Source organism: Nuphar pumila, chromosome 2, assembly GCF_984573655.1.
Source record: "Nuphar pumila chromosome 2, dmNupPumi1.hap1.1, whole genome shotgun sequence".
NCBI lineage: Eukaryota > Viridiplantae > Streptophyta > Magnoliopsida > Nymphaeales > Nymphaeaceae > Nuphar > Nuphar pumila.
This window is the reverse complement of record NC_143250.1, coordinates 65,982,280-66,006,117: the sequence shown is the minus strand read 5'-3', so window position 1 is coordinate 66,006,117 and position 23,838 is coordinate 65,982,280. Positions and strand designations below refer to the sequence as shown.

The following is a 23,838-nucleotide window of genomic DNA, read 5'->3' as shown; positions in this document are numbered from 1 at the left end:
ATGAAATTGATTATATATTCTTATATGATCTTATTGATGACATACAAGAAGATTTTCTTGAAAACATAGACGATACATGTGAGGTATCCCCTCTTGACATAACACCCTCAAATGATAGAGATTCAAATATAAATGTTCATGATAGTGATACCAATATAAATGTTTACTCAAGAAGAAATCAAGAAAATCCTATTAGTGCCCTCGAAAAATACTCTCAAATTTCTGAATCCACTGAGGAACCACAAGTTAGACATTCTTCTAGAATATCAATACCCCCAAATAGGTTTGTATCCTATGATTCCTTAACCCCCAACTATCGGGCGTGTTTAATAACCCTACATTCTTATTTTGAACTGGCTCACTATAATCAAGCTAAATCTATACCACATTGGGTTGAAGCAATGCAAGTTGAACTAAATGCTTTAAAAAAGGCCAATACTTGGGAAATAGTTAATCTACCCTCACACAAAAAACCTATTGGTTGTCGCTGGGTCTTCAAAGTTAAAACTAAAAGTGATGGCTCTTTAGAACGATATAAAGCTAGATTAGTCGCTAAGGGATACTCCCAAGAATATGACATTGATTATGAAGAAACATTCGCTCCCGTAGCTAGAATGACCAGTGTCAGGACCTTAATAGTTGTCGCATCAAGCAAAAAATGGCCTATTTATCAACTTGACGTAAAAAATGTTTTTTTAAATGAAAGTTTAAGTGAAGAAGTTTACATGGATCCGCCACCCGGAATTAATATTAAGCAAGGTCAAACACTTCGGCTTTTAAAGGCATTGTATGGTCTTAAACAAGCTCCTAAGGCTTGGTATGATCGTTTCAGTGATATCATGGTAAAGTTAGGATTTCATTCTTGTTATACTGACACTGCTCTTTTTGTTAAAAATGCAGGTGCTAGTATCGTAATATTGTTACTTTATGTTGATGACATGATTATCACTGGAAATGATCAAAATAGTATTATTGATGTTAAAAATATGTTAAAAATATGTTAAAAAATAAATTTGATATGTCTGATTTAGGTTTTCTTAGATATTTTCTTGGAATTGAAGTTGCATATTCTTCTCGAGGATATATTTTGTCACAGATGAAGCTTGTTGCAGATATCTGTTCGAAGTCTAGGATTTCTGATGACAAGAAAGTAGAGACTCCCGAGGTTATTAATGTCAAATTACGGTTGGAGGATGGGGTTCTTCTGGAAGACCCCACGCCTTACAGACAACTCATTGGGTCTCTTACCTATTTAACCATCACCAGACCAGATTTCACCCATGCGGTTCACTCTGTTAGCCAATTTCAGCATGCTCCTACTACTGTGCATATGAGTGTTGTTCTCCGAATCATCTGCTACATTCGGAATACCATCAATAAAGGGTTTTTTCTATCCTCCTCTTCTTCCTTGAATCTTCTTGCTTATACTGATGCCGATTGGGGAGGTAATCCCAATGATCGAGTCTCAACTACTGGTTTTTGTGTCTTTTTAGGGGACTCTTCGATTGTCTGGCGATGCAAGAAGCAGCAGAAAGTTTCACTATCATCCACTGAAGCTGAGTATCGGGCTATGGCAACCACGACAATGGAACTTGTATGGCTTCGCAGTCTGCTTAAAGACATGGGGGTTGATATTACTGAAGCCTCAAAATTATGTTGCGACAACAAGAGTGCCATCTACATTGCGAACAATCATACCTTCCATGAGCGTACAAAGTATATTGAAATGGACTGCCACTATGTTCGTGACGAATTCTTACGAGGCACTATTGCTCTACCATATGTCACTTTAGAATATCAGTTGACAGACTTCTTCACTAAAGCTCTTCCGGCTCTCCACTTCATGTTTCTTCTTGGCAAACTTTTCGTCTTTTCCCCGTAAAGTTTGAGGGGGGGTGTTAAAATGTACCTCATATATATATATACATATATATATATATATATATATATATTACATCAATACCCGATAGGGGTATTTTTGTAATTTACATAGCTGTTTTAGAAAACAACTATTTTGTTTAAATGTAAATTTCTTTATTTATTTTTTAGCTTTTATTTTTGTATTTTTTAGAACCAAAGAGGGGCTCCAACCATAGAGTCGTTGGAGCCCCCAACGGTCACAAATGTGACCGTTGGGGGCTCCCAACGACTCCATGGGAGCCCCCTTTTGGCTCTTCTTTTGAGGCCTTTCGGCCCTCCTTTTTCCTCCTCTCCCTCTTGTATAAATAGGGGTGAACCCCTTGTGTATATTCATTCTTGAGAGCTTTCTCTCTTCTAAATAAGAGGTTTTTTATATTGTTGCCTTCTTAAAGGCTTGTGCTTGTATTGTCCCTTTGTGAACTTGTGATATTGTCACTTTTATTCATTGTTGTAAGTGTTTGTATGCACTCTTTATATTTCCGCAATATCTCATTACAGGAGTGACGGTTATTTGAATCACCTCCCCAATCAGAGTCAGTATACAACAACAACAACTACTACGCCTTCATCCCAAAACAATTGGGGTCGGCGATAAGAACCAAAAAAGAAAATCATTCTGGATCTTCCACATGAATCCTTCTCCTCCAATCATTTTTATCCAATGCCATGTCCTTAGTGAGGTTCAAAGCATTCATATCCTTTCCTATCATCCCCATCCAAGTCTTCTTAGGCCTACCCCGACCTCTTTTAACTAATATATTTTTCCATTTCTCCATCCTTCTAACTGGAGCATCATTAGGCCTTTGCCGAATATGTCCAAACCACCGTAAACGATTCTCTCTCATCTTATTTTCAATGGATGCAACGCCTACCTTCTTACGTATCTCCTCGTTTCGAATCTTATCTTTTATTGTATTTTCACACATCCATCTAAGCATACGCATCTCAGCTACACTCATTTTTTGAATATGATGTCTCTTGGCAGCCCAACATTTCATACCATATAGTAAAGCGGGTCTAATTGTCGTCATATAAAACTTTTCCTTCAACCACAATGGCATTCTACGATCGCACAACACTCTAGTTGCACTTTTCCATTTCATCCACCCAACCTTTATCCTATGATTTACATCTCCATCAATTTCTCCATACTTTTGAATTATAGATCCTAAATATTTGAAATAGTCATCCACCGATATTTCTTACTCACCAAGCTTCACTACACTCCCATCACTACTTCGTTGCTTACTAAACCAACATTCCATATATTTTGTCTTACTCTTACTCAACTTAAAACCTCTTGCTTCCAATGTCTGTCTCCATAATTCTAACTTAGCATTAACCCCAGCTCTAGACTCATCAATCAAAACAATATCATCAGCAAACAACAAACACCACGGCACATTTTCTTGAATTGATCTCGTAAGCTCATCCATCACTATAATAAATAGGAAAGGGCTTAATGCAGATCCTTGATGTAACCCAACCGTTATAGGAAAATTGGTTGTCACCCCTCCACAAGTGCGGACATTGGTTATTACTCCTTCGTACATATCTTTAACTATACTAATGTACTTGAGAGAAACACCTTTCTTTATCATTGTCCACCAGAGAACATCCCTAGGTACTCTATCGTATGTCTTCTCCAAATCAATAAAAACCATATGCAAATCTTTGTTTCTCTCTCTATATCTCTCAATAAGTTGTCTACGAAGATGTATAGCTTCCATAGTTGATCTAGTTGATCTTCCAGATATAAAACCAAATTGATTCTCCGATATCATGACAACCTTCCTCAACCTATACTCAATCACCCTCTCCCAAAGTTTCATAGTATGACTCATGAGTTTTATACCACGATAGTTTTTGCAATAAGTTATCTATGAATACACAAGGGGAGAGCCCCTTTAAATAGAGGAGGTGGAGGCCTTGGAGGGGCTCCACTTCTAGTCGTTGGAACCCCTCGAACGGTCACATGTGACCGTTGGAAGGGGGCAACGACTAGATAGTGGGCCCCTCCAAGGTCCATCCTACCTTTTACAAAATGAAATAAAAGAATAAATTAAAAAAGGAAAAGAAAAACAATAATCACAAAACATATTCCAAAAAGAATATGTAAAAAGACTAAACTACCCCTATGGCTAAACAATACGAAAATATATATATTTGATATATATAATAAGTAGATACATATACATATATATTAATATATGTATATGTATTACCTTATATATATCAAATATATATATATATATATATATTAGATTACATGGTTGATTACATAATTTAACAGTGTTTACCTTCCATTACGTGATAATTCTTCCATTGTGTTAGTCTCTAGCATTGTTTCTGTAGGTCTTATCAGAATTGGTGGAGAAAGTAACCGCTATATGTCTCTTTGGGATGGAGCGAAACAGATATTACCAAATAAAGATGGAGTGACATGTTTTGTAGTTTATCTTGTGTATGCATTTCTGATACTACATCTGGAAAAAAGTCATGTAGGTGGAGTCCTTGTTCTTCTTTAGTTTACTAGGAGGTGGTCACTGTGACAAGACTCACTGATGTTTCAAATGGTAGAATCTTCCAGGAAATATAGTACATAGTCTGGATGCTCCAACAACAATAATAATTTTTTTTGTCCTTTGAGGAAAAGGTATAATTTAGGGAATACTTAAGGTCAGTGAGATATAGATGGAAGAAAGCATCATGACGACGACGGTGGTGATGAATTAATCCATGATAAGGAAGTTAGCCTATGGCTGCACATGTGCAGTCAAAATATTTTTGTTGGCAAAATGTGCAATATACATAGCAGAAAATACAATTTAATGCATTTGTGGGAAGAGGAGACAAACAAAATAGATAAAAAAAAAAAACTGAGTGTTTCATCAAGGTTTGACCGGCCTGTGCAGGGCCTGTGTGCAGGGTACCCTGATCCCTCCCAGCCGAGGGGGGCTCGGCTAGGGCTGCACACAGTCTTTGAAAAAAAAAAAGGAAGAGAAAGCAGAAGAAGAAAGAGTATATATATATATATATATATATATATATATATATATATATATATATATATATATATATATGCTTTGAGATGTATCTAAAATCTTTCAAACGTAACTAAGTGTATGCAATTTGAGTTGAACACATGCCGAAAATGGGAATGCCTTATTTACATGTTCTAGCTTGACACAACATGTTTTAGTATTATGTTACTTCCATATTGTTATCAATGCATGAGCAAACCTAGAGCAAATGGGTTCGGCTTCATCATAAGATTTTCAGATTTTGTTGTAAGCATGCATTTTGATTCTCATTTAGATTGTGAATGTGATTTTTTCACTTGCCTTGATGAGATATGACCTAAGTAAAAAGTTAATATGAAGCGTGTTTCCAAAGCTTGAGTATACATGAGGGTTTTCAGGTATACGGTTGCATGAATGTTCACAGGTAGAAGTATGCATTGACGTGAATATGGTGCATTTAGTGAACGCGTGCACTTGTCATAAGTATATGAATTGCATAAAAGCATATGCATAAATGACCACACTTAATACACTTGCACATGGAATGGCAAATACATGCATATGGATGTTATATTCCATGCACATTTTTAATTGGTTAAATTGGTATATATGAAAGTGCATTTGGAAAACATGTGACCTTATTACATATGTGGCATGTGGTTATGGTTTTTGCATATGGTGCATCGATGATCAAAATGAATCAATGTGAGCCGGGTGGGCCTCGAGTTGTGGTTTGCTCCTTTATTTATTTTAAATGCATCGCAAAAATCACATTAATATTTTGTATTGTTCTATGCTTTCCCACGGGCGATGGTCCCGTGATGGTTCTCGCAGAGGAATATGTGAGTTGTTGCCTTTGTTTGCATGTTGAATTGCAATTTAAAGAAATAAGATAAAAATAATTTAATAAAAATAAAAAAACAGTATAATGTACTTTCTAAGATGTCTCGTCGGGAATATGGGGCTCTTAGAGATTCGGTTTTGGGGGGACCACGAGGATACAAAAACTCTGTGTGCACTATTTGATTACCCCTGAACCCGATATTGAGGTTCTTTCTCCTGGCTACGGTTTTAGGGAGAGTCCGCCACTTTGCTTGGGGATGGTGTGTAAACACAACTATTGTTTTGGGTATACCAAGAAAAGTGACACTTGTAGATGGGTGGTCTCTGGTGTTCCCGACATTAGATGGGTAGTCTAATGTTCCGAAGGCTGTTTCGGTCGAGGGCTAAGTTTGGAACTCAGTAATAAAATACCAATTATGTATTAAGCTATCCTGGGAACCTAACTTGACCTCAGGAATTTTACCCACTTAGTGTATCTGCGGGCAACGGTAATTAAAAAGAGGAACTTAAATTGTGTGCATTTAATAGGGACATGCATATGAAAAGAAAATTCTAATAAGAGGCAATAATTTACTCATGCATTGCACTGAAGCCATGCATATTTCTGCTATCATCAGATCATGCATGTTTACCTGTTTTCTTAACTGTTAAATGTTGGTGAATGTTTAATGGTGTTCCCTAATGCATGTTAAATGATTGTATTGCTTAAATTGTTATCTTTGTTACTTATTAAATGTTCCCTCATGCTTAATAATTGTCTTTAATGCATGAATGCTTAATCGAATTACAAATTTATCATAATTACATACCTCTAAAGTATTGCATGAATTCTTATCTGTATTTTTTACGCTCATTTGATTAATTAGAGGGATTCGTACGCAGAATTCCTCGGATTTCTGACACCCTATTTATGTGATTTTTTTCACAGCCGCAGAGGATCAGTGAAGCAACTCGCTTCTGGGAGAGCTACGAGTGCTACACGTTTGCTAGACAGCTTCACAGAGCGACAGCGTGGCTCTGCTTTTCTTTACTTTTTTTTACATTTAATTGTTTATGCACTCTAAATTTCCTTATGCAATTGTCTCGAGACTATCATTAATTATTCAATAAAAGTTTAGTTTTGTTTGGCATAGATGATAAATGTAAGATCCCTTGTGGTTGGTTGGGTTATCCAATGGTGAGTGTAATTATAAAGGCCCCGGGTCTCTGGGAATGTTTCCGCAATGATTTTGAAAAAAATCACGTTTTCAAGGGATATGAGTTGGGGTCGTTACAGGGTCCCTAAAACCGTGTCCGAGAGGTGAACCACCATATCGGATTCAGGGGCACAATCGCACACGGAATTTTAGTATCCTCACGATTCTCCAAAACCGTCGTCTAAGATTCTCACACTGTAGAAGGGACATCCAGAAATAAACATTAATTATACTATTTTATATCTTTTATCTTTTTATCAAAAGACAGATTCTTTATAAAAGATTCGTTTTGCAAATCAACATGCAAAACACAACATGGGACCTTGGCCCATTACAAAATGAAACAGTGCAATTAATTCAATATATTTCAAATGGATTTTTGCAATGCATACAACAAGATTTAGAGCAACACCTGCTCGTGGCCCACTTGGCCTACAATGGTTCACATCAGTCCAATGGTGCATCTCATACAAAAACCACAGTGAACATGTGATCACACAATCATCCAAACATGTCCACAAATGCACATTCATTCACGCACAATACGAATATAGATAAATAACAAATTTCGTATGCATATAAACACATGCTTGTAATATACATTTTTGTTTTCATGGCTCATGTCATACATAACATGCAAACATGCACATGATCATGTTGATGCAACTAACATTAAAACTTCAAAATCCACATGTTCATAATATGCATATCTATGCCATCATTGTATTAAATCTCATGAGCATACATAAACAAATATTTTTGCCAATTCAGGCAAGCTTGGGCGGTGCTGCCCTGCAGACGGGACAGCACTAAGACACCATTGGCAGTATGTTTCTCATGTATAAACATGCGGCCAAATAGTGTTAGGGCACCGGACAACGCTTCACCAAAAAGATGCAGCGAAGTACCACCCAAAAACAGCCCGCAAATAGTCTTGATTAGAACATATTTAATAGCATGAAAACAGCTCATGTGGCAGCAAAAAAAACGAATACATGTTCAATCCAATCATGGCAGCATTCATAAAATTTTCGATCATGATGTTAACTTAGATCACAAGATGGAGTTTAAAGGTTGTTTGATGCTACACTAAATGGCAGCATCAAACAAGGCTGGTTAGGGGTCCTAGCCGATGACAGTCGGCTGAGCAAAACTCAATGACATCAGCCCCAGCCGATGTCAGTTGCTTGGGCTCGATGTATTTGCCCACAACCCCAGCCGATGACAGTCCGCTGGGTTGATCCCCATTTTATTTAAATTTTTTTTCTTTTTTCATATTCATGTAAGCTAACAAGGGCAATGAAACTTTCAAAACAAACATGATAAACTTCATGTCATATAAATTTCGCTTTGAAGTCCAATCAAACACTTAATTCATTTACACTCGCAGTAGGGTCCCTGGGAGCTATACCGTTGTATTTAAAAGAATAAGACTTAAAAGAAAAAGCAACAGAAACATAGTTAAAGCATGCCACGTAAAGGAGTGACTTGCAACACTTGAAAACATAATGCAAGGCAAGCTAGATATAAGGCTATCAAGTGCAGTTTTGTTAGCTATGACCAATAGGTTTCTCGTGTGTGTGTGTGTGTCTATATATATATATATATATATATATATATATATATCAGTCTTGCCTGCTTGCACAACAAACGAATTTGGTAGGTCTGGAACATATCTGCGTACCAAAAGAGTTATGCAGACCTGTCAAGATCTGCCCACTGGTACAATAGAAATAGTGTAATAAAATATGCAGAAAAACAAAGAGTGCGATAAGCACTTACAATATCCACCAATGGACAAACAAAAGGGATAACACCCAAATCCACAAAGAGACAACACAATATAAAAATATAAATGTCTCTTATTGAAAAGAGAGCGCTCTCAAGAGTGAAAAATACAAGAGGGGTTCACCCCTATATATACACAAAAAAAGGAGAGGAGGGATGGCCTTATGGCCTTAAAAGAAGAGCCACCTAGGGGGCTCCCCATGGAGTCGTTGGGAGCCCCCAACGGTCACAAATGTGACGGTTGGGGGGCCCATCGACTCCATGGTGGGGCCCCTTATGTGAATAAAAAACAAAAAAGAAAAAGAAAAAAAAGTGCAAAAATAACTACAAAAGAAAAGGGAAAATAACAAGTACCCCTATCGGGTACTTGTGAAATGGCTAAAATACCCCTATTGGGTATATTAGACAATATATATATATATATATAAAAACATATATATATATATATATATATATATATATATATATATATATATATATATATTACATGTATTTTAACACCCCCTCTCAAGCTTTACGGGGATATAACCAAAAGCTTGTTAAGGAGAAACAAAAAACGAGAAGCAGCAAGTGCTTTAGTGAAGAAGTCCGCCAACTGGTACTCGAATGTGACGTAAGGTAGTGCTATGGTTCATCCTAGGTATTCATCACGTAGGTAATGACAGTCCATCTCGATGTGCTTAGTACGTTCATGAAAGGTGTGATTGCTTACAATATAAATTGCACTTTTGTTGTCACAACACATCTTCGAAGGAGTAGAGATGACAATGCCCATATCACTGAGGAGACTTCTTAGCCATACAAGTTTCATGGTTGTAGTGGTCATAGCACGATATTCGGCATCCGTTGAGGACAAGGATACTTTATGTTGCTTCTTGCATCTGCAAGAAATCATAAAGTCACCTAAGAAAACACAAAAACCCGTAGTTGAGACTCTAACATTGGGATTTCCTCCCCAATCAGCATCAGTATAAGCAATTAAATCAAGTGATGAAGAGGAGGAAAGAAAAACTCCCTTAGTTATGGTGTTTTTGATGTATCTGACGATCCTTAAGACTGCACTCATGTGCACGGTTCTAGGTGCATGTTGAAACTGACTGACAGAGTGGACAGCATGAGCTATGTCTGGCCGAGTAATGGATAAGTAGGTTAGAGACCCAACAAGTTGCCGGTAGGGAGTAGGATCCTCGAGAGGTGTTCCATCTTCCAACCTTAACTTTGCATTGATGACTTCAGGGGTTTCTGTCTTCTTATCATCAGAGATACCAGATTTAGAACAAATGTCAGCAGTCAGTTTCATTTGAGAGAGAATGTACCCTCGAGGAGAGTACGCCACTTCAATCCCTAAAAAGTATCCTAAGAAGCCAAGATCAGACATGTCAAAATGTTCTTTTAAAACTTTCTTAATATCATAAATTCCTTGCTCATCACTTCCAGTGATGATCATATCATCAACATAAAGTAGTAAAATAACTACTGAAGACCCTGCACTTTTTACAAACAAAGCAGTGTCAGTATAACATGAACGAAAATTCAAATTTGTCATTACATTACTAAATCTATCATGCCAAGCCTTTGGGGCTTGTTTCAAACCATATAATGCCGTTTTAAGTTTGAGAATTTTATTTTTACCAATACATACTCCTGGTGGAGGATCCATGTAAACTTCTTCATTTAATTCACCATTTAGGAATGCATTTTTAACATCTAGTTGATAGATAGTCCATTTTTTAACTGACGCAACGGCGATAAGAGTCCTAACACTAGTCATCCTAGCTACGGGTGTGAAAGTTTCTTCATAGTCTATACCGTATTCTTGAGCATATCCTTTTGCTACTAAACGCATGGTTTTAAAACTCGCCGAGTCAACTCGCTGACTCAGCTCGGCTCGGCCCTCCAACGAGTCAACTCGGCAAGCTAAACTCGTTCTGCGAAAACTCGGCCTGACTCGGGTTGACTCGGGCGAGTTTTGGGCGCCTTTTTCTTTTTTCATTTTTCAAAGGCTATGGGCAATTTTTTCATATGTAAGTGTTCATTTTTCAAAGAACAAATAACATAATAACAATAGGCTTACCAACTTAATATAAAATCACAAAATTAGTAAAAGTCAATCAAATTTCACATGTCCATCATTCATTCCTTTTGGTAGCTCCAGGTAAGGAATCAAACCCAGTACCCCTCAATGAACATAGAGTGAATCCACTAATCCAGCTAACATACTTGATCCCTCATGCAACCATCTCTGAGACCTACACAATAGTTGGCAGCCAGCCTGTTCAAAACCAACAACATAAAATGCCCATATTTATCATTAATATATATATATATACATCACAGCATTCTCATTATCCAAAGCTTATATGCATTTATGTGCAGATATATAAGGCATGGTCCAATCAACTCTACATCAGAAACACACTTACAAATATCAAGATAAAGTTCAATGTTCCCAAAATTTTGTAAGGATTTTCTGAGGCCCTGCAACACAACAGCTATGTCCATATATTCAGGATGTAAACCATGATCGAGCATGGCTATTATTGCTCCTGCTTGTGTAGTTTCTTTAGTAAATGTGAGATTTGAATTAAGAGCAGTTTTACTTGATGTTATTTTACTTATTAATCAATTAAACTAGTAATTAAGTCATTCTGCAAACCTTTATATGTTTAAATGACAATTTATATATTGTCTTTGTTTTAAAATCAAAAGTTAACAAAACCCGGTCTGAGTCACCGAGTTGACCCGTCGAGTCACGAGTCAATAAAGAACGAGTCGAATTCCGAGTCACGGGTTTTAAAACCTTGACTAAACGGGCTTTATAGCGTTCTAGTGAACCATCACTTTTAGTTTTAATTTTGAAGACCCATCTACATCCAATCGATCTCTTTTCAGTGGGTAATGAAGTTATTTCCCAAGTTTTTGCCTTTTCAAGGGCATTAAACTCTAAGTTCATGGCTTCAACCCATTGGGGAATGTTTTTTGCTTCGTTATAATGTGAAGGTTCATGAAATGAGAGTAATGCAATTAGACACGCTCTATACCTTGGAGTTAGAGACTCATAGGAAACAAACCTATTAGGAGGATTGGAGATTCAGCCTGATCTCCTTAAAGAGGTTTCTTCTATGTTAGAATCTTGAGAGTATTTTTCTAAGGCGCTCATTTGAGCTTGTTGACCACGCCTAACATAGGTTTGAATTGGTCTATCACTTTCATTTTCAACATTGTTAAGAGGAATATCCTCTAAGTCATTCAACGACTCATTAGAGATTTCCTCTTCTTGAGGAGTCTCATCTTCTTGGGAGAGAAGATCAAATAAGAAAGCATATTCACTTTCGTCAATATCTTTAGTTTTCATAAAACCATTTTCATTTTCCAAAAAGGTTACATCTTTGGATACATAGAGTTTGCTATTTTTCAAGTCAAAACATCTAAAACCCTTTTGATTTTCTCCATATCCTAAGAAAACACATTCAATAGCTTTAGGAGATAATTTGTCTCTTTTACGTGTAAGGACAAAACATTTACACCCAAAAATTCTTAATCTATTGAAATCGGGTGTTCTTTCAAATAGTTTTTCATATGGATATGTATTTTGTAAGGATGAAGATATCATTCTATTTATCAAGTAAGTTGAGGTTAAGGCGGCTTCGACCCAAAAACTCTTTGGAATTTTCTTGGAAATAAGGAGTGTCCTAGTGGTTTCCATGATGTGTCTATGCTTTCTTTCGGCTAAACCATTTTGTTGAGGAGTCGTAGGACACGATCTTTGATGACAAATTCCATTTATTTCTAAATAATTTTAAAATTCATTTGATAGATATTCTCCACCTAAATCAAATCTAAGAGTAAAGATATTACTTGAAAATTGATTTTTGACTAACATATGAAATTTCTTGAAAAAGTCAAAGACTTCGGATTTTAAATTAAGAAAGTAGATCCAAACATACCTAGTGTAGTCATCAATGAAAGTAACGTAATAGGAGTATCCTCCTTTAGACATGACCGGAGAAGGACCCCAAACGTCCGAGTGGACTAACTCAAATGGTCTTTTGGACACAAAAGTTCGATTTGGAAAAGGAGTGGATTTCATTTTGCCAAAAATACAATTCTTGCAAACAAAATGTTTCTCATTACAAAATTTCTTTTCAAATGGAAAGGAGTACATTTTTTAGAAATTTGGATGTCCAAGTCTTTGATGCCAAATTTCAATATTTTTATCTTGGACATGGTTACAAAAAGAGTTAGTGGGAAGTTTCAAGTTGCTCATGTAATAGAGATCTCCCCTCCTATGGCCTTGCCCAATCTGCTTCCCGGACCGAAGATCCTGTATAGAGCAATCCTTAGTTGAGAAGGAGATTTCACATCCATGATCACATATTTGAGCAACAGAGAGGAGATTTAAATTAAGTTAAGGTACCACTCTCACATTTGACACAAAGAAATCTTTGGAAAAATTTAAAGTTCCAAAACTTTTTACTTGTAAAGATGTACCATCGACAGTTGAAACATAGGAATTTTTAGAGTTATTACATAAATCGGAAAGATCGTTTTCAAGTGGGGTCATATGAAAGGAAGCTCTAGAATCAAGGATCCAAGAAGACATACCTGGAGGAGACGAAGAAGCTATGGCGGCACCCGAGGTTGATGGTATCTTGAGTAGAGTTTGAAGTGCTTCCGATAATTGAGCAAGAGAAAAAGACTCCTTCCCTTTGATAGTTTCCTCCTTTTGAGTAGTTTCTTCAACGGAGGCAACCTTGTTTTTAGGTGCTTCATTCAACTTAGGGCAATTAGGTCTTATGTGACCCGATTCTTGGCAATGATGGCAAATGGCTTTTCTATAGTTGTCATTATAATTATTTTGCCTTCCAAAGTGTGGAGGCTTATAGGCTTTCATATGGTTGCCGGGTTTAGATACGGTCAAAGCATCATCTCCCCCTTTAATCATACCAAGACGAGTTTCTTCTTGGCATATTTCGGCTATAGCATCTTCCAAGGGAAAAGGCTTAGATCTATGAAAAAGGGAAGATCTAACTTGTTCATATTCGGGCCTAAGGCCATGTAGAAATTGGAAAAAATGTTTTTTTTTTCATTTGTTCTCTTCTTAGTTCCACATCCACACTAGAAACCCACTTGGGTTCTAGTAAAGATAGCTCATCGCATAAGGGTCCAAGAGTGCTAAAATAATCCCTTACACTCATTTCTCCTTGCTTGATAGTCTGGATTTTTCTTGAAGGGAAAATTGACGAGCAAGGTCTTTTTGAGTAAACATATCTTTCATAAAGAACCATGCTTCATTAGCCATCCGAAATTTAGCAATGTTGGCGCAAATTTTGAGCTCCACATTGTTCATGAACCAAGCAAGAATCTTCGCAATCTTACTTTCCCAATCATCCACTTTAGATTGGTGATCTTCAATGGCCTTCATGCGAGCACTTTCTTCAAGAGTTTTTTCTTGATCAACATCCATCTTGATAAGTTGGAGTTGTGGTTCCGGAATGGTGCCCATAACGTATCCCCAAAGTTTTTTACCTTTGAGGTTGTTCTCCATGACGGCGGCCCACATCATGTAGTTGGAGTCATTAAGCTTGAAGGACAGATCAATCTTTTGTTCCCCTTCCATTTAATCTCTCACAAGAGGACAAACAAAAAGAGATACAAAAGAAAAAAACAAAAAACAATATATAACTACTCAACTAGCTATATTAAGAATCAAAAGCATACCCAAGGCTCTGATACCATGTAATGAAATATGCGGAAAAACAAAGAGTGTGATAAGCACTTACAATATCCACCAATGGACAAACAAAAGGGATAACACCCAAATCCACAAAGAGACAACACAACATAAAAATATAAATGTCTCTTATTGAAAAGAGAGAGAGCTCTCAAGAGTGAAAAATACAAGAGGGGTTCACCCCTAATATATACACAAAAAAAGGAGATGAGGGATGGCCTTATGGCCTTAAAAGAAGAGCCACCTAGGGGGCTCCCCATGGAGTGTTGGGAGCCCCCATGTGACCGTTGGGGGCCCCATCGACTCCATGGTGGGGCCCCTTATGTGAATAAAAAACAAAAAAGAAAAAGAAAAATAAAGTGCAAAAATAACTACAAAAGAAAACGGAAAATAACAAGTACCCCTATCGGGTACTTGTGAAATGACTAAAATACCCCTATTGGGTATATTAGACAATATATATATATATAAACATATATATATAGATTACATGTATTTTAACAAATAGATCTTTCCAGAACTATGTTGGGACAGATCTGTCCATATGGCCAGTTGGGCAGGTTTACAACAGATTTAACATAGAGACAGTAATCCCATGAAATTTCAGATTTCAAACCTAGGTTTTTTTTTCATCAATAATACCAAGGAAAGAACCTAGATTTACAACCATATATTTACATATAATATAACATATATATATATATATATATATATATATGTACATAGGCATACTTATACATGTATATACATGTTCACAACCCATGTAACGACATGTATGTATATACATAATATACATACACGTTCTACATCAGCTTCCCTTCTTTCCTTTCCACCAAAAACATTACATAAACCTCAGCTATGTTCGAATCAAGAGAAAAGCCCGTACTTTTTTTTTGAAGCTCGAAAGAAATCAGGAGAAAGATCGGATGATCGGAAAGGAAAAGAGCCTTCGTCTCTCTCTCTCTCTCTCTCTCTCTCTCTCTCTCTCTCTCTCTCTCTCTCTCTCTCTCTCTCTCTCTCTCTCTCTCTCTCTCTCTCTCTCTCTTAAAGTTTTATATTAGAGGGGGCCTCTAGAGGGTGACGCCCCTCTAGAGCTTCCCCATATGGGCTGGAGATAGAATTTCCCATATGGAATTCTATCTTCAACCTCCTTTCGAAATTTCTCACCAAAAATTTTGTTGATTTTTTTCAACTCTTTCCTCTTTCAAATACTTACCTCTTTTTTTTCTTATAACTCAGTTTTATTAAAAATGTGCCTCAAGGCGCAAAAAGCGTGCCTCGCCTCAAGGCGAGAGGCTTTTTGCCTTGAGGCGCATGTGTAAAGCGCAAAACCCTCGAGGTGTGCGCCTTATAGGCCTTGAGGTGCACACCTCGAGGCGAGGCGCGCCTCAGGCTGAGGCATACACGCCTCAAAGCATTTGGTCAAATGAGGGTCAAAACCCTCATTCGACCAAAAATTAGGGATAAACATACAACCCCCGCCCCTTTATGTGTTGATTTTAGTTTTTTCGAACCCCTCTTTCTGTTTTTTTTTCTCACAGCAATCTCTCCCTCTCGACTCTCACAGTTGCAGCATTCTCTCTGTCTCTCTGGTGGTGGAGTCGAAACAGGCACGCCTCTCTCGTGGTGGAGCCGAAACAGGTACGTCTCCCTCTAGGCTTTCAGTCGGTTCTCCTGGCAGATGATGGCATAGCGGACGAGCCCGTTGGCATTCTCGTGGATGGAGAGCTCAGAGGGCTCTTTGGGTTTGATCTTCAGGACAGCCCTCCACTTGGCAAAGCGAGCGTCGGCGTTGTAGTATTCTGTGCATCGCTTGCCAAGGCCATCGAGCACCTGAGTGGTGGTCTCGTCGTTGGTGCCGACGAGCTCGACGGTGCCCTTGTTGACCTTGATGACCGGGAGGACTCCGCCCTCCTTAAGCACCTTGACGAAGGGCTTCCCGGAGGCGGTCTTCTGATAGAGGGTCTCCTCGAAGAGGATGACTCCGCTCAGGTACTGGAGGGTGCCAGGGGTGCAGAAGAGGAGCTCGCGGAGGGCGTGTTTAAATCGCAGGAGCCGCTTGAGAGGGGACTGATCAGTCCCTGCCTAGGTGTCGCATGATGTTTGACATGCCAGAACCAACTGGTCCGACAGGGAGCCGTTGGTTCCTACCTCTTTGCTTTTAACAGGGCAGAAGGGAACCAGTGAGTCGCACCCCCAGGTCCTAGACAAACGTCACCTGGTGTGTCCAGTGAGTAACACCCCCCAATAGTATACTTGAAACGCTGGAAAAATCCCGCCCACGAATAGATTTGTCTGTGAGTATATTTGAAACACAGGACACATCCCCCGGGACCGCTTTGCCCCCCACGGTGTTTGAAACACACAGGTAGGGGCAGTTTTATCTCGAAATTCGAGACACAAAAGCCACAACCCTAGAGGCCCGACTCTTACGTTCTGGACAAATTGCATCATGTGGATTTTGTTCATTAACAAAAACAACCCAAGCAGGCTAGCACAAGGGCTAGTCAATAAATTATTCAGATTCGATTAGGGATGTCAACAGGTCGGATGTAGTCCCCAACATCCAGCCTAAATCTGAATCTGATTAGTTGGATACAGTAGCCAAATTTGGATCTGAATTTCGCATTGAGTTTTGCATCCGAGTTAAAATCCAAATTCGATTGTATGCAAATATCGGATTTCAAGATAGTCAGATCCAGATTCGGAAATATCGGATTTCAAGCTAGTTGGATCCAGATTCAGTTTTGTATGATATCGTTGAACTCCAAATCCAATTATGTCAGATCCGATTATGGCTAAATCAAAATTGTTCGGAAATATCCGATTTCAAAATTTGATCGATTACTCGATAGATAAAAAAACAAACACAAATAACAAAAGAGAAAATCAACAAATAATAAGCAGATACTGTCATGGTTTGATGTTAGGTGTATGATATACTGTCATGGTTTGATGTTAGGTTTTATATGTTAATCTCATATTTTTTAGAATAATCTCATATATTTTAATTTTTGTTAGTTAATCTCATATATTTTCCAGTTATGTAATCAATTTTTTAGTTACTTTTATATGTTAATCTCATATTTTTTAGAATAATCTCATATATTTTAACTTTTATAGATTAATCTCATATATTTTAACTTTTGTAGGCTAATCTCATATATATTTTAGTTATGTAATCAGTTTTTAGTTACTTTTATATGTTAATCTTATATTTTTTAGTACTTATTTGAGATTTTCTATTTCTTATTGGTTGTAATTTCATCAATAAAGCATTTCTTTATTTATTTGTATTTTTAGATATTTTTTTATAATTTTTTAAAAGTTTTCAAAAAAAATTTTGAGGCTTACGCTTTACGCCTCGAGGCTTACGCCTCACCTCGGTTTTTGGAGGAGCGCCTCGCTACGCCTCAACGCTTTTCACAACATTGTAGTAACTAAAGAGCTCTTCTAGAGGGTGACGCCCCCTCTAGAAACCCTAATTACATCTTATCTGCAATTTTGAAATTTAATAATTTTAATATTTATTTAATTAATTGTTTATTATTTAATTATTTATTTATTATTTAATAAATACCCAAAAAAATCCAGAGGGTGTCTTATCCAGGGTTACCGGAAGCGCCTAGCTAAAAGGGGAAGCGCTTCGGAAGCGCCAAACGTCGTGCTTCTGAAGCGTGGGGGGAAGCGTCCCCCTTTTTTGGGAAGTGTGCTTCCCTTTAATGGGGGACGCGTTTCCCTTTAATGGGGGACGTGCTTCCCTTTAATGGGAAGCGCGCTTCCCATCACGCTTCCCCCTCGCTTCCCCCACGCTTCCCCCTCGCTTCCCCTATTTTTTCAATTTTTTTTATTTTTTATTTTTATTTTTTTCGCTTCCCCCTAGCTTCCGAGACGCTTCCTAGGTCGCTTCCGAGACGCTTCCCGAATCGGTCCTAAGTGGTCCCACGCTTCCCCGCTTCCTAAAATTTTGAAAGTGCCTCGCTTCCCGCTCCCGCTTCCCGTATCGCTTCCCGCTCCCGCTTCCTCAACTGGCAACCATGGTCTTATCCCTCTAGTGTCTTAGTAACTGTAAATTCTCTTAATTTAAACCTTTATAATGAATTTAAAGCTTAAATTTCGTTGTACCTAGATTTTGAATATGGATCTAAATCCAAGTTTCACATTCATATCCAAAATCCGTATGGATCTTGAATTGGATCAGATCTTAATTAATATGGGTCTTAAACTGAGTCCAGATTCATAATAACTTGGATCATACGGATCGGATCCAATCCGATCCAACCCATACTCGGTTCCATCGAGGAGGGCCTTTTTTGAAAAAATGTGATTTTTGGGCCAACTGTAGCTCGAATTTAGAAAAATAAAATATCGTTGAACTCAGAATTTCGAGGCGCATCTAACGATATATAACTCGAATATCGCCTCTGAATTTCACTTGAATTTAACCCGAATTTCGCTTGATTTTAAAAGTCAAAAATAAAAGTTTTTATCACATTTCAGATGGCTCGTTTAAGTCTTGTCAATGAGACCTGAGCCAAGCCAAAACTCAAATATCATCACCTAACATCGGGTATTTTACCGATGTATCTACAACACAGCCAAATTTTCAGAAATCCAGAATTTAATAGTGTAAAAACACACGATATTACAATAAATTCTCACCTCTTCTTAACATTGGAGAAAAATTAACAATTATGAGGTCTTCCAATCACTTATCAGTGTTTTTTCTTTGGTATTTTGAGTGTTTGAAATTTCTGAACTTCATTTGATGACTTCTAAAAACAAAACAAATTAAAAGTAGAACCAATTTAATCTTCCCACAACTAGAGATGATTGTTTTCTGTTCTCTAGGTTTCATCCACAACATTCACATTGATGTGCTAGAAGAAACCCTAGCTGGCTCCCGTTCAAAGAAGAAAAAAGGAAGGGAAAACGCAAAACTGACATTTATACATGCATATGTAACAAGAGGTCTCATGATCCAAGTGATGAAAAATGCAAAACCAACACAAACTCTAGAAAATCGCCATATAAAAGTTTTCATCAGCCCCACACAGAACCTTTAAAGATATAATAGAGCATAACTAAAATTAATTGCATTGCCCTGAACTGTAAGTAACACATCATGCAAATTCTTTGCCATTATAGCAGCATTAAGCACTTTTCACAAAGTGAGAGCAGAAAACTTGATATCAAAGAAAGCTGAAGATGGAAAAGAAAGTTTTGTATTACATCATGCTTACCATGCCCAACTTCCCTTCTGTTCAAGCCACCTTGTTTACCAATTTCATTTACTGCAAATGGTGGAAAACTGTAGTGAACCATGAAACGCTTCCTCGATGGACCAACCAGTGATTGCAACCTTTGTGCATTGTCAGGTGTGCCTAGCGTCACTATGCAACGAACCTGTTCAAAGTTTCAAAAAAAACCTAATTTCACCAACTGGTGAAAACAACAAATAGTTTCACACATTTGCAGAAGAAAATTGAGTGAGTTTATGACATGTAATTAATGGAAATGAAATACCTGAGTTTCTCCACGTGAAAACAATGCAGATCCATGCACAGCTGGATATCGGCCAGATTCACAATCCAAAGCCCTAACTTCATCCAGTTGTCTCCCATCAACTCTCATACCTTTCTCAAAACTCCTTTGTTGAACCATCTGAAAAGAAAGAAAACAAGTCATATCAGTTTTTTAAATCAGTACTTAGCCAACACTTAATTACCGGCACACATGTGAAAAACACAGCTAAGCAATCCAAGAATCTACACAGATGTCAAATGAAGTAAAATATCTGAGTGAACTTCAACTACTGAAGAAAAAGCAAAGAATTGGCAATATTTCTCGTTGAAACCTCTCAGAGTAATGGAACTTCTATTTGAATTAGACCATTTGGTGTGGCACATCAACACTGAAGTTGTAGACTGCTCCTCATAAACATGACATTACAAAGTTACATCAGCCAAAAAGGATATTCACTATAACATTAAAATGTAATTTATTTCAATCTTCACAAATATCAAAATAATTGCATGCATTTATTAAAAATGTAGTCGTCCAGTACCATATGTTATAATGAAATATGCAGAATTACAAGAATAAGGTGCAAAAGCACAAAACAAGTCCAAGAGTGAACAATTACAAAGGCACAAAAGTCCACAATGGGACAATACAAAATGCCTACAAAGGGCAACACCACCAAGTAAAAGAATAGGAATTTTATTAATAATATGCTTGAAAAGCACTGGAAGAAATAGGGGGAACCCTCCTCTATTTATATACAACAACATAAAGGGGAGACCATTTGGAGCTCCCTTCATAGAGTGGTTGGGGAGCTCCCAACGGTCATATTTATCACAGTTGGGGCCTCAACAACTCTATGGAGTGGGGCCCCCGATGGCAAGGAAATAAAAATAAAAACAGAAAAATAAGAAAAACAAAAATATAGTTGTTTCTAATAAACAACTATAATTACATGTGAAAAGACAAAAATGCCCCTATCAAGCAAACTAATACAAAACAGATTATATATATTTTAACAATTGTCATGGCTTTAACCTTCTGTGTGAATCTTTTTCCAAAACTAGAACCTTACCAAAATTATGGGTCAAAACATGATAAGCACCCCATGGTCGGAAAGATAATCAACTCTTGATTCACCAAAACCAACTCAAATACCTCATATATCAACATGGTGAAATTTTATTTTGGTCCATTAGTCCAAAAGACTAGACTCACAGAACAGCAAATTATGAGCTTAGGAAAAAATGTAGCTATTTTGTATGTGATTGGAAATAGTTTATGCTTTTTTAAGAGTGCAGAGCTTTGTCTGCAGTTCTGGCACCATACCTGTACTCTGTAGTTACATATGTCGCCAATTCCCAATGTTTGTACAGTTCATAGTTTGTTTTCTAATTGGACTAATATGCTTAACACAAATATTTAGCATTTACTAATTCATAATTTCTCTTTTCAGTTTTTGGAACATATTAGATTTGACTAACAAAATGTATTCAAAGCTTTTAGTTCTCCTTATTATTCTATTGCTTTTGTAGTGCTTCATAACTATAGTTAATTTTCCAATTTTTATGCATTTTCTTACAAATTTCATAAATTTGTAGACAATATCTTCTTTAGCAATTTTATTTTTTGTCCATATTTTGTACATTACCATATTCTGAGAAAAAAATAGAGCGAACTCCTCCAAGTCACCATATGTCAACCAACCAAATACAAATCAAAGTTTTTTAGCCAATTTAGTTCACAAAGTCTATCAACCATGAGATTTGTTGCACTTGATAGATTGTGATAGATATATCAAAGCTTTCTTCTTGAATGCTCCATATGGCATTAACTTTACCGTGAAGCTTAAGAATGATGTTCCAATTCACTAAAGCAAGCAGACAAAATAAATAGAAAATCATGTTGAAACAAGTTCCTTTGTATGCAACCAAAGGCTTAATTACATACTACATGGCAGCTATAATCCTGAACCTCCACTATTTGTAACAAAACTAATTGGTCCTCAACTAAAACCTCCTCAACCTCCAGTTCCAAAACCTCAAACAGCTGTGTTCTTAAGTTGATTAAAAAAACCCTCCATTATTTTCAAAATAGTTGTTAGTATATGGTTTATGGTTTGATCTGATTATATATATATATATATATATATATATATATATATATATATATATATATATATATATATATTGCAACTAGATTGCACATCAATCAACTGTAGCTATACATATAGATATATGATCAAATAAAGCTCGCATATGAGTTTCAGCCAGACAGTACAAGGGAGTGTAGCCAACTTGTTATATATTTTCCAAGTCAATATCCAGCTATAAAATAACCCCCGAGTATCTGGATGGCATTCTCCCTAATATTTTATGATCAACTTGTTTTACCTTTGCACTCCCTAATATTTTAGGTTCATATCATCGCCAAAAAATAGTTTAGTACAGCAGCCAGGCATGTTTTCTGACCAAGTATTCCTAACATCTTTGGCCAGTTTCCTGACCCGATAATCACCATATCGACTGTCTTCAAATGGATTATGCCTGGACTCTGAAAAGAGAGAGAGATGTGCCTGAAAAACCCAGTCAATCACCTAGATGATTTTTTGCAATATCCAAATCAGCCGCAACTAGGGATTTAAACAGACAGAATTCGGTTCAGACATAGATTTTAGCAAATCCGACTTTTTGGATTTTCATTAATTGGATTCAGATTCAAAGTTTGGATTGAATGCAAAAGCGTTCAAACTGAATCTGCATCTGAGTATAAGTATAAAACCAGGACCTGGTTGACATCTGGTAGAGTAACTGGATTCAGTTGAAATCGATATAGGTCCTTTTATTACTTGAAGCCTGCACGAACATTTATCACTGGGGACGCATGGTGTTTACTGCATTTTGAATTGCATTTATTATAGGTTTTGCAAAACCCATAAACCTAAATACCTGGCTGCAAACCAAAGTTTCCAGTCGAGGAAGCGGGAACAGGAAGGGATTTGGGATGCAGAAGCGGGAAGCGAGGCACTTTCAAAATTTTAGGAAGCAGGAAACGTGGGATGACTTAGAAGCGAACCAGGAATCGTCTCGGAAGTGACCTAGGAAGCGAACCGGAAGCAACCTATGAAGCGAGGGGGAAGTGAAAAAAGCGAAAAAAAATAAAAATACAAAATAAAATACAAAAAAAAAATGAAGAAAAGAGGGGAAGCGAGCTCCCCCTAAATGGGAAGCGCACTTCCCAATTTTTATTGCGCTTCCCAGCGCGTTTCGGAAGTGCAGCGTTAAGCGCGCTTCTGGTAACTCTGCTGCAAACTCTAGTATATTTATTACACTACACATTTGCCAAGGTGATTTTTTTTTCAAAACTTTTAAATATTGGAATACTGAACATTGCTTTTTAAAGTGTCCCATCAGATCCTATTACAAAACCTAATCTGATATCAAATTCCATCCTACAATACCAAAACCCAACCATTTCATATTCGGATGTATAATATTTTACTAAACCTGATGAAAGAAATCGGTTCAGTAGGGTATCCAACCCAAACCTATACCTTTCACATCCCTAGCTGCAACAAAAGGGTCAAACAAAATTTTAAACAATTTACAAATCCACCCAACTTATCAGTTGTTGAGAAGTGTAATATGTGTTACCTTTCCGTGTGCTACCCTTTCTCTTGTACATATCATTATGTATAGGGATATTCTTGTATTTTCACAAATAGTTATAGAAGTCAAACCATTTTTGTAAAAGCCGAAAAAAATAACTTGGATTCGGGTCAGATCCGGACCCCGACCCGACCCGGACCCAA

At 37.2% G+C, this 23,838-nt stretch overlaps 1 protein-coding gene across 1 annotated transcript in view; it reads right to left on the bottom strand.

Moving 5' to 3' along the window:
- The window catches only part of LOC149845622 (polyribonucleotide nucleotidyltransferase 2, mitochondrial-like), a 235,798-nt gene that overhangs the window by 127,251 nt on the left and 84,709 nt on the right, over positions 1 to 23,838 (bottom strand). Inside the window, exons 9-10 of the mRNA XM_089997684.1 lie at positions 20,031 to 20,168; positions 19,748 to 19,910 (exon numbers count right to left, since the gene is read on the bottom strand). Coding sequence (XP_089853810.1) covers positions 19,748 to 19,910; positions 20,031 to 20,168 — 301 coding nt within the window. The remainder of the gene's footprint in view (positions 1 to 19,747; positions 19,911 to 20,030; positions 20,169 to 23,838) is intronic.